General features: G+C 48.3%; 1 protein-coding gene across 1 annotated transcript; it reads left to right on the top strand.

Moving 5' to 3' along the window:
- The first annotated feature begins 2,533 nt into the window (after window positions 1–2,533).
- On the top strand, window positions 2,534–10,563 carry LOC122373873. The gene is made up of 4 exons (XM_043352277.1): window positions 2,534–3,795; window positions 5,057–5,194; window positions 9,459–9,656; window positions 10,166–10,563. Exons 2-3 carry the CDS (start codon window positions 5,065–5,067, stop codon window positions 9,638–9,640), a joined length of 312 nt encoding a protein of 103 aa, XP_043208212.1. The 5' UTR covers window positions 2,534–3,795; window positions 5,057–5,064; the 3' UTR covers window positions 9,641–9,656; window positions 10,166–10,563.
- Window positions 10,564–11,975: the final 1,412 nt, after the last annotated feature.

Below are 11,975 nucleotides of genomic sequence, written 5' to 3'. Positions count from 1 at the left end.
CCATAGTGCGACCCTTTGTTTAGACAAGCTATCCAAATGTTCTGCCTCACTCAGGTTTCATCGTGGAACCTTCGCGTATTATTCTGAATGCGATGTGTTCATGAATGGCTCATCGCGAGAACACTGACTCCTGCCGACAGACGTCACATTTGAACGGTCTCTGGCCTGTGTGTATATGGTATTGGCCAGGGGACTGGTATTTTGGAAATCGGCCAGAATATGACGGTGTGCACTTATTTGATCAAATGAGTTGATAGAACGACCAATGAGTCTGCAGATGTCATGCCGCATCGATCACAGTGTGGTATATACGACCGTTCTCCTGTGTGGGGTCCTACGGTGGTGTCCTGAGGGCGTATTCCTAACCGGCCAGAGTCGATGTTCTGATGACTCATATCAGTCTCTAACAGAATGTTTTACCACATATATTACAGCGGTACGATCGTTCTCCTGTATGTGTCCTATGGTAGCGTCCTGAGGGTAGGGTGTATTCTAATGTCTGATCTGCTTGGGATGTGTGGAGCGCTGGCAACATTCGCACTTAATGACGCCGTATCTTCCGAATTACGATGTAACCTTGTCGTTTCTGTCCTACCTTGTCACGCTGTCTAATTCGACGGTGGCGTACTGGCAACGCTTGCAACTATGATGCCGCCGTGCCTTTCGAAGTCGAGCTGACTGTTATATGACTGAACCTGTCTCTCCCGGTGATCCTGTCCTAAACAGTTGAAGTCGCAGTTGGAATAGTGGACTGTTATCTGATCTGATAGAACATATCGCAATCTGATAGAACATATCGTGTCAGAACAAGAAATACACAGCAAGACCTCTCGCTGGTTCTATAAATTCTTTTTGCGATTGCTGTGTTCTTGGAATTGGGGTGCGATTGATCCAGCTTCAACTGCTGGCTCTGCGGGTCTCTATCTTTAGAATCGAGATGCTTACTAGTGGGCGACTTTGTCATTTACTAGACGGCGCACAGCGAAATCATTAAATGGATAGCCTCTCTGTACCATTAACCCGCGCCCCACTGGGGGGGGGGGGGGGGCTATTTATAGCCCCCCCCTCCCGTTTTTCTGCAATAACTTTCAAACCACTTGACGAATCGACGCCAAACTTTCAGTACCTTCGGCTGCATCAATTTGACACCTTGTGTCAAAATTTGAACTTCGTAGCTACTTTAGGTCGGCCGGAAATGACGTCAGAGTGACGTCATGTTCGTCCGATTTCGACGCAAAACATTGAACCACGGCAATCGCTCCCAAGAGCTCAGTTTTTAAGCTAGATCCAATTTCTTTGCATGAAAGAACTCAGAATTGACCGCGCTATCAAACTGCTATCTCGGATTTTCAAAATTTTGAAAATTTCGAAAATTTGATACCTATAATAATATTCAAAATATATATTTTTATATTTTTTTCAAAAAGTTTTTGACTTTTCGAAAAAACCGGAATATATGTGACAGAACGCATGATTATGACTAACTCTAGCAAGTTTTAGCTAAATATCTTCAAAAATGGCCAAGTTATACGCATTATTGCAAAAAATTCACAATTATTAATTTTTCAAATCAATTTTCCAGTACGTATTTAGGATCGTACACCAATATAAATGGCACCATCGTGTTCCTGAGCTCAAACTGCATCCAATAGACACCTTTTTTGTTGAAAAATTTCAACTTCAAAATTTGACCTTTTTTGACCTGAAAGTGACCTGACCTAAGCTAATTTCGACTCAAAATGACCTTGAATGACACAGACGACATCAAATTCGAAATCTATGGCCTAAATGGACCATAAAACATGTGTCACGTGACCGACGCATGATATAATATTTTCGTGACCTGTGATGACCTGACCCTGACCTGAAAATCAAAGTACAAGTTTGGTACCCACAAGGTATCTAGAGCATCTGTTCACGAGTGTGGAAACCAAAAATGAGCCTGATCTGACTTGTAAGACGGCGGCCAGAGCCCAAAATGTGAACAAGCCAAAGTGCTAATAATTTTTACTTTGACCTGACCTGTGACGTCATCGGTGACCTCGAGGTCAATGAAATTAGGTTTCGCTCGACAGTTTTTCCGGGGCTATCAGACGCCGTTTGAATTTTGACGATCGGCCCAGTAGTTTCGGAGTTAGGAGGGGGGGGCTATGAATAGCCCCCCCCCCCAGTAGGGCGTGTTATACACAGACCCCAGTGGGGCGCGGGTTAACGCGCAACTCGGCATTACGGAATCGAGTCGCACTGAAATCACCACGTAGTTTCTGAACTGCGCCTCCCCCTTCCCGGGGGGCTGTTCACGGGCCCTGTGTGCGGTCGGACCGCACACAGCCTCCAAGCTCCGCCCACTTCGTCCCTACGTCAGCCTTCCGTCACCGCACACAGCGATCGCTGTGGCCGGTCGGGACTGGCCACAGCGGACCGTCCACCGCACGCAGCCGTGACGTCAGAACCGCCTACCCATCCCCTACCCCCACGCCTGCTGGACGCACCGCACACAGCGCACGCAGCAGTGTGCGGTGCCCGTGAACACCCCTGGGACGGCCAGGGAGGGGTGGGGACTGGGGTCGGGTCGCGGGGTCCGGTTGCGTCAGGTGCCCCTTCTGCGTGTCTGCTGGAAGGGTTGCGTCAGCCGCCCCACCGTGACGAGCCATGAACCTCGGATGGGCGAGACTTCTCTGTCTCGGCCGGGCCTCAGGCCTTACACTGTCGGCCCCATGGCACGTAGGAGCCCATCCCGCTATAGAAGCATATAGAAGTCTGAAAGGCCGTTTTCCGTGTATTTGTGTGACGTGTTTGTCATGTAGTGGGTTGGAGGTAAATGCTCAAACTCCTTGTGACTTGCCAAATTTCAATATCCTGCAATCTGCATAAACTCAGGCGAGCCGCGAGAGCATATCGGCCGATTTGCTGACCCACGTCTCCAGACCTCTTACTGTCTCGTCTGTCTGTTGTGAGCGAAACTTTCCATTGCTACTGCGCCGGCTGTTCCTTTGTCATGCATTCATTCATCTGGGCCGCCCACCACGTGATCGGTGCGTGATTCCTGCTCTGAGCAACGGCTGGGGTCACCTGACCTCTGCTGTCCGCGGTCCTGGCTCCCATCAAAGTCCGATCATCGTCAGTGATCCGGCCAATTCTGCCAGCGGGACCGTTCCACGCGGCTGACGCAACGCGCTCACGCACCCCGCCCCTCCCCGCGGTGCCTTGCCCCGCCCCTAGTCTCCCCCTCCCCTCCCTTCCCCCACTGAGTGGCTGGGTCCGAGCGGTTTGGGTCAGTCGGGCCTTGTTTCTTACAGCCCGGCACAGGTAGATCCCACACCCGCCGCTAGGTGTCTCTGCCGTACGGACGGCGGCTCACACGGGTCTTCCATTGCGTCCCGAGCCTCTGTCTCGCGTTGGACCCGCCGCCCCTGCCGCAGCACGGTCTCTTGGCCGCCGCAAGGGTGATCAATCACTACCGTGCCGCTGAGCGCTGCACCGCGATCCAACTCCGCCCAGCAATTCCTCGAAGAGTCCGCCCTGCGGAGCTGCTGTGAGGACACTTCATTCGGTCGCCGAGACTGGCCAAGTCCGTCACGTCTGAGTTTGTTCTCGTGGGAGGCCGGACGAAGGTCGGCCTGTCGACCACAGAAGTCACCATTAGCTCTACCGCTGAGTCGCTCCTTCGCTCTGCGGTGTGGCCGAGGCATTCAGCAGAGATTAGCTACAGCAGAAGAGGCGCCATCAGCAGCGCGGAGATTCCCCTCAGCGTGTCGAACCGCCGAACTACGCGAATCCACTGCCCTCGCTGTGGTGAGTACGGGAGAGTCAGTGACTCATGACTCATGAGTTGTGGGGGTATGTGTGTGTGGGAGGGGGGAGGGACTGGTTACATGTGTGACCTTGCGGCTTGCGATGATGTTGTGACTTGTGATAGGCCGTGATTTGTGACGTGTCAGCCCTTAGGTGTTGTTTTTATCCGCTGGGACGTATAGCCCAAATCTTTAACGAGCTTGCAAAAGATGACTGATGTCATCACTGTCAACCGTGGCGGCCGTATGGCTACCCTTCTACGCTGGAGTACGAAAAACATCATCTCACGACGTGTCAGCCCGTATAAATTCAGCAGGCGACTCTATTGAATTGTTGATTTATAGTGAGTTGTCCCCGCGTGTCAAGGGCTGTCATGAGTTTGCGGGTGACTGGCATTTGTATCGAGCGCTGTAATCGAGTGGTCACCGGGAATCGAACCGGGCCGTTCTACCTGTCCCTGCTCTCAGCTCCCGCCCCCCCCCCCCCCCCGCCCCATAACTGACGTCTGCCGGGCAGTCCGGGGTTGCCATGATGGTCACAACAGTAACACTCTTGATCATAGCGTAAACTTTTCCTCTTGCAGGTCATGTCTGGGCCTCGTTTCATAAAGCGAGTCCGTAACTTACGCCGGTTTTTGGTCTTGTATTGCAAGTGCATGTGAAGTGATAAAGTTGTTTCCCCCCTCTCCCTTCTGTTCTTGCTTACAAATAAATAAATTCAACGATTCAAACTATCGTCATCGCTTCACATGCGCTTGAAATGCAAGACTAACAACCGATGTAAGTTACGGACTCGCTTTATGAAACGAGGCCCTGGTCTCACAATGCGTTACATGTGGTAGCCGGTATGACGAAGGCGAAATGCGTGTTCATTTCAGGTCGATTTATATCTCCACCGTGCGGCATGAACCATATCTTTGTCCGTTTCAGGTTGCTGTCTGTCCCGCGCAGCATGATGAAACGTACAACCGTTTCATGTCGTGTGATGTCCGTCAGCATAAGCCATTCGTCCGTTTCAGGTCAATCAAATTATGTATGTTCCATGTCGTACCATGGCACGACGCGACGGCCATGCATGGTCGTCCCGTTCTTTCCGTGATGAACCGCAATGAGCCATCCTTCCCTCACAGTTGATCCATGTTTCTGTTTTCAGGTCGCGCCATGTCGGTCCCGTACAGTATGATTAATCATAACCATTCCAGGTCGCACCATGTCTGTCCCATACAGTGTGTTGAACCATATCTATGTTTTTTTGTTTCCAGGTCGCGCCATGTCGGTCCCATACAGTATGCACGCCGTCGGAAAGGTTCGTGAGAACATGCGGAAGGATGGCGGCTGCGGGGCCGGCAACACCTCCGGCAGCGCCTCTGGCAAGCAGCCGGCCAGCTGGCAGACTCAGAGTGAGTGTATGAGGGGGCGGAGAGGGGAGGACCGGGACGTGTGTAGGACTTTAGTCTAGAGAAGACGGTGAGCGGGGGAAAATCTTCATTTAAACGACAAATGCCTGTGTTTATCGGAGCGCGTAGTCAATCAAATGCTCTTCTTGTCACTACTGCTTAGCTGGCTGGATCCTTCGAAGTTAATGTAAGTTGTTTGGTAGCGCTGTTCATTAGTCGCGAATGAGAGCGAAATTTATAGGCATCAAAGCACTTGGTGATTTGCACCATGATATATATCGGGAAAACCCTAACACGAGATGCCGTTTTGTGCCTCCCAATCTCACTAAAATGCATGTCAACGCCGATGATCAGTAGCCAGTGGCCACCTATACCCCCATCGGCCCCATCCTGACCTTTTACTAAGCCGGCACGGGCTAACTGCATGCACAGCAGCCTTGGTGACGTCACTAAGCCTCTGTGCAGTGTCCCGATCACCTGATCAATAGTCAGCACTCGCCTGAAAACAGAAACAGAAGGGTGTTCTAACAGGTTTCCGCTGTGTTCTAACAGGTCTCCGCTGTGATAGTGTGCAGGCTGCATCAGGCATCGGTAGGATTGTGATTGCAGGATTGCAAAATCCTGATTGCATTCCTTTTTGGTGGATTGCACCTGGATTTGAAATCCATTAAAAAAACAGGATTTGATTGCGGATTGGATTGCATCATACTTCCAATTTTTGCAATCCAATCCAGATTGTGTTTGATTAGTGCTTTGAAATGGTTTGTTGCGATTGAAAATTATGAGATCGGCTTCATCGGCTTAATGTACTTTGCTATCAAGGGCTTTACATAGAAACTTGAAATAATTTAAACGCTTTTAATTTAAACGCTCAAAATAATATACGCTGATGAACTACATAGAAAGGGCAAAATTACGTATTTGAGAGCGAGTTTTAAAAATATGAAACACTGGTTGGGTGGAGGTTTTAATGTGGGGGTGTTTGAGGCAAGAAATATTTCCCATAAAATACCTGTGCCTTAGATAGGAATTACTCGCAAGACTAGGTACTAGAAATGGGTGATTTGGGGATGGAGGCACGGCCCTATGCTCCCCCTCCCTCCCCCAGATCCACTAGTGCACATAATAATACAACAGGATTGCAAAAAAAGGATTGCGGATTTGATCACAATCCAAGTGAAAAAAGGGGATTGCGGGTAGGAATGCAATCCACTTCGGCACTAGGAATGTGGATCGGGAATGCAATCCTTTCAAAAAGGATTTTACCGATGCCTGGGCTGCATACAAAATTCGAGCACAGACGTCAGTAGACAGTTCATGCTATTTATAGTATTTCCGTTAAGAGCCGGTAAGAGGTTAACTATGTACTGGATGGGACCTTTTCATAATAAGCAAAAGTTGATTAGTAAGATGTTTCAAATAGCGGCATCGGATACTGGTTTTGTCTCAAACTCGGGCAGCTGTTGAACTCCACATGAATATTTATAAACCTTCATGAATGAAAAATATGTATCTTATACATATAAATGGACGTACCTAGGTGTCTCACCTGCGGCATACTTAATTTTACTTCTGCTTCTCGGAAAATCAGACGTTTGTCCGTCTCATGCTTGGATAAAACGGTAAATAAGCAGCCTAGAATTTATTGCCGTACCAAAAGCAATTTTTTGCCTAAAGCTAACGTATATAATATAACAGACTAGAAGACCGAAAACCTGCTGGTATGGGTCTTAACATGTCAAATTATGGTGCAAGAATGTGACAAGCTGCTTACCATGAGCAGTTGCACAGGCCACATCCAGTCACGTGCACGGACACGCGGCCCATCTTGAGTTATTTTCGGCAGTCTTATATAAGCCGGGGCAAACCCAGGGCCGTCTGGAACCATTCGATAACCATAAGTGACCCGGTGGAATCATGTGATAGCCTTGCCGAGCTGGAACCGTTGTAAACACGTTGAAACCGTTTGACTCTAAAATCCCTGAAATCAATAAACAAACCCCATGGACTAATGCCACCTCTGGTCAGCCCCGGACGATTTGTTAGTCTCAGTGAGGAGCCGAACGCCTTGCTCAATCTGTCCGGTGACGGCGCCCACCGTCCAGTATCATTCCGGACCCGTCCCGGTCGCTCCCTCCCCGCCCTGTCGCACGAGGTGACCCCTGACAGGGCTGCAGACCTGAACCTTGCACCCGGGACTGTCCGCGGACAGACCCTGTCTCGGTAGCACGCGCCGTGCACGTGCAAAGCTGCAAGACGTTGCCGGGTGTGGCAAATGTTAATTCCAAGGCTGGGGCTTGCTGGCTGCAGAAAATGTCAAAGGTTGAATGAGCTTAATTTAACGATTTCATGAGTGACCGAATCGTGATCGTAAAATAGGAATAAACCTGGAGTTCACCATATCACATTTTAGCAGCGCACTTTGTTTGTAGGTGATGTTTTGTCCCCCTCGGTCCAGCCCAAAAAAATGGCATTCAACCAGACTATAGCTTTGTCGTGCGATTTCGGATGTTTACTCCAGAGGTAGCCCAAGCTGCGGTTTCAATCACGGTTTCTTCTTTTCATGCAATTGGCGATCGTCACGACAATCCATGCATTGCAAACTGACGCAATATAACCGGTGATGGTTAGTTGTAGAGCGGCCAGAAAACTGGCCTTCTCCCACAGAAACTGCACTAGAGCCGAGGAGAAATGGACTTGAAAACGCAGCCTTACACATTCGTTTTCTTAGTTACCCGTATAATGCGTTTTGAATGATTTTGTAAAAGACAGCCGTTCTTTTGAAGCTCGACAATCATATCTAGTATTTACCAACTAACCCTTTTCTTCCAAATCACGCAAGCATGTTGTCGAAAAACCATAATGACGTAGAAATATTAATTAATGACGCCCAACTACAGAGCTATTGTATCTCGTTTCAAATAATTCGTGGAATCAATGCTATCATGGTGTGGTATTCTCAAGAGCTCCGTATAGTACGTAAGTACTTTTACTACAATCTATTTAGCACATTTGGTACGATGATAACGCACAAATGAAATATAAACAAACGTTCCGTGTTATGGAATGAACTTTGAAACTACTGAGTGCGAAGTCCAATCCCTCGGTATGCATTTGGGTCGTTGAAATAAACTGTAATACTATATGGGAGTGAAATTACACTTCAAATGACGTCACTGTTAAACTAAAAATGTAAAATGTTAAATTACACTTCTAATGACGCTAACATCATCCAACAGAAATATACACAACTTGACTCTGCGAAACATGAAACCCCAGCCCAACAGACTCAACCATCTTGGTTGGAGAATGATCTGTTGTAATAATAGGGATACCTATAAAAGCATACTGAACGCGGCTTCCGCCTACTGGCTAATACGTATGTTTTATCCGATACACTGCTACTTTTTCTAGAGGATATGATGATAAATTCACAAAGAAAACAGAACCTGAACATTTATATAGCGGCTAAGCAATTCACCAAAACGCCGATAACCTCCGCAATATGTGCGTCCCAAAGCTTTAATCCTACTAATGATCATCGCCTGCTGTCTTTTTTAGATGTCTTGCACCACCTGGCTAATCTGCTTTCCCTTCTTGATAATAATCAGCCATCACTTCACACCGTGATGTGTCAAAAGCTCTCACAGTCGAGCGGCCGCACTATGAACGCCAGAAGAGGAGTCCTTGCCGAACAGTGGTTTGTTTACGCTACCTCTCGACCCAGATCATCTCCCGACAGGCAGACAGACAGACAGATAGGCAGACAATCTGCAGCGGCTGGTAACTGGGAGGTAGACTGTACCGCATTGCCCCGGTGCCGTGCGGTGCAGTATCTTTATATTATAGAGCAGCAGAACAAAGCTGTTTTAGGTGTTCCCGTCCCGGTCTGTTTTATATATTAGTGCCAAATAAATGCAGCAATGGCAATTTCGAGGATGAATATGCTCTATTTCAATCTAGACGTACCCTGGTAAGCTCTCTATTTTCCCTTGCCGCAGACCTCCCACGACCGGGAAAACAAAAGTGATCGCGAGAATATAGAAAAGTAAATCATTCGTGGGACGTGGGTGGCTCACTGAAAGGGCGGGAGACTTGTCTGGTGTTCATGACTGGTGTTCATGGATCTTTTACCTCTCAGAGTACGCTCAATAGTCGGTTGTGTGGAGATGTTTCGCTTATCAGGGAATCTCAGCATCGTAACCACCGGCCTCGCTGTTGTACCCCGCAGCTCTCATGCTGACCTCTCTCTGCCTCCCCTCCCCAGAACCGAGCGGCCTGCAGTCGTACTCTAGCAAGATGATGAAGTCCATCTGGGGCGAGTACAACCGCTACTCGGTGCACAACTTCAAGTCGAGTCAGAGCTCTGGACCGTCGGCGGCAGCCGGCCAGCCGGGCGGTCAGCCGCCGCGCGCTCCCACCGGCACCCCCGGCGGCCTCTTCCACTGAGGGCAGCCCGCAGCTGGTGAGCGGCGCGGGTACTGACGGAGGTCTGCGGGATCCACGGAGACGTGCTGAATCTGCTGTGACCTCTGATGACCCACTCTGACCTCTGTTGACCGGATCTGACCTCTGCTGAATCCACTCTGAGCTCTGCTGATACTTTCCGAGATGGACTTACGACTATACTTACTAACGGACTCACTATACTAATCCATTATTTGACCCCTGCTGGCTGCTGACTTGCATTCTAGCCTCTGCTGAGTGCTGATCTGCTAATCTGACCTCTGGTGAGCCACTCTGACCTCTGATAAGCTACTCCGACCTCTGATGACCCACTCTGGCCTCTGTTGACCCACCCCAACCTCTGATGACCTCTGATGTTTATAGTTTCCGTGTGCTCTCTGCCGAAGCATTGCTATTTTTATTGAAATGTTGCAAAATGACAATGATGTTTTGTTGCTGTTGTTGTTGGCCCACACCTTCGCCCGTTTGTTCAATCGTGTCAGTATTGTTTCCCTGTTTTGCCACCAGGTGTCTCGAGCGTCGCCATCCGGCGGCTGGGGCTTGGTGGCCCTCCGTGCAGAGAAAGAGCGCGGAGCACGCAGAGTGGGGAGCGCTTCCGAGGAAGAAATGTGGCACCCACCTGCCGAAACTAGTTTTCCAAAGGCCGCCGTAATATGTTGAGCTTAGATAAATAACAATGCATGATGGTAGATAGACGTCATATTGCTTTAGTGGCTCCACATACCGATACAATTTATGTTTAGCAGAAGTGGTGTACATTGAAATGTAGAGATAATGAAAGGCAGTTTTGAGCCCTTTCTTTTTATTATGTACTTCTTATTATACGAGCTTTTCACTTATCGGAAAATGGCATTTGCCTGTTATTGCCTCGTCTGTGACGAAATATAACAGAAGATGGGTCTCCATATAATGGATATTTGCCATGCATTCTTCCCGAGCTACACGTCCTTACATCAAAGACCACGTTTTAAAATGTAAAATGACCAATACGTAAGAACTTACATCAAAGACCACGTTATACGTGGTCTATAGAGGTATGTAAATGTAAAAAGACCAATACGTAAGAACTTAACAAACTTCTCGCCGGTAAGAAAACACATCCTGGGACCGGCATGACATGCATAAAGATAACCCTCGCCGGCACAGGGGGGGGGGGGGTTGATGCAACCCCCCCTAAGGTTTTTCGCGAATTACTCGCGTAAAAAGCGACCGATCGCGACGAAACTTTCAGTACCCTCGCATTGATCAATTTTACACCTACCCTGAAAATTTCATGACCCTGACCCTAATGACCTTTGACCTGTGACCTCTTTTCTGTGACCATGTTTGGCCGAAATCGCGGTTCGGCGCATGTCGGTTCGCATTTGCCGCGCGTTTGCAAGCTTTTCGTGGTTTCAAACATTCAAACATGTGATTTGATGTTGCTCCCATGCATTAGGGTGGGTGTCAAGGTCACCTGAAGGTCAGGTCAGGTCATTGACCTTTGGTGACCTCGGGTGACCTCGGTTCACTTTTTCGAGCTGTACATGTTTCTAGGCTAGTTTTTGGAGCTGAATTCGAATTTAGCAACAATTTGAACATTAACGAAGTAGTTTTGGTGCCTTCGTAACATGTTACGATGCTGTCCGAGGCGGTTGACACGTATTACGAATAACCGTCACAACCCCTACCGGTTGACCTGACCTGACCTGACCCGACTTGGTCTAAATGCTTAAAGACATCCTCTCTGATCAAAACTAACACGATATTCGTGATCAGCACCCCGGAAAACCACATAGCAGCCACACTTTACGACTTTCTAACAGGTCCCGATTTTCCCGGTTTTCGGGTCATTGACCTGACCTGGAAGGTCACCCGATGACCTAGAACCTTAAAATTGGGTAGCATCGGCTTCGTCTCGTGACGGGCAACACGCTCGTTTTTTCCGCGAAGCTCTAGCTCGATCAGGGGCCAAACGCGAGGGGGGGGTCGTACCAACCCCCCCCCCCCCTTGTGCCGTCGAAGGACTCAAAATGGCCTGTGCCGGCGAGGGATAATATTTTACTTACTGTAGTAAAATATTATCGATAATATAATATTATAAAATAAAATATTATAGATATTAATTAATTATTAATTAATTATAGATAAAATATTAAAGGTAGTGTGCCACCTTCGAATGATTTCCCATTTTATTTTTCCTAGGATGAGAAGCTTCTTTTTTTACCTAATATCGCAAAAAATAAAAAATGGGCCTAAAATAGTGCTTTTTTCGCCTAAAAGTTTATCGGTTTTTCGATATGTATAACAACTGTGTAGTGGGCTGACCTGCAAACAG

This window comes from Amphibalanus amphitrite, unplaced genomic scaffold (assembly GCF_019059575.1).
Source record: "Amphibalanus amphitrite isolate SeventyFive unplaced genomic scaffold, NRLGWU_Aamphi_draft 000039F_arrow, whole genome shotgun sequence".
Classification (NCBI taxonomy): Eukaryota; Metazoa; Arthropoda; class Thecostraca; order Balanomorpha; family Balanidae; genus Amphibalanus; species Amphibalanus amphitrite.
Note: the sequence above shows the minus strand (reverse complement) of the source record. Positions and strands in the feature narration are given on the sequence as shown.

Excerpts from the sequence above, each read along its gene's own strand:
- LOC122373873 (XM_043352277.1), top strand. The coding sequence starts at position 5,065 with ATGTCGGTCCCATACAGTATGCACGCCGTCGGAAAGGTTCGTGAGAAC. Across the intron at positions 5,195-9,458 it reads GGCCAGCTGGCAGACTCAGA|AACCGAGCGGCCTGCAGTCG; the intron begins GTGAGTGTATGA and ends TCCCCTCCCCAG.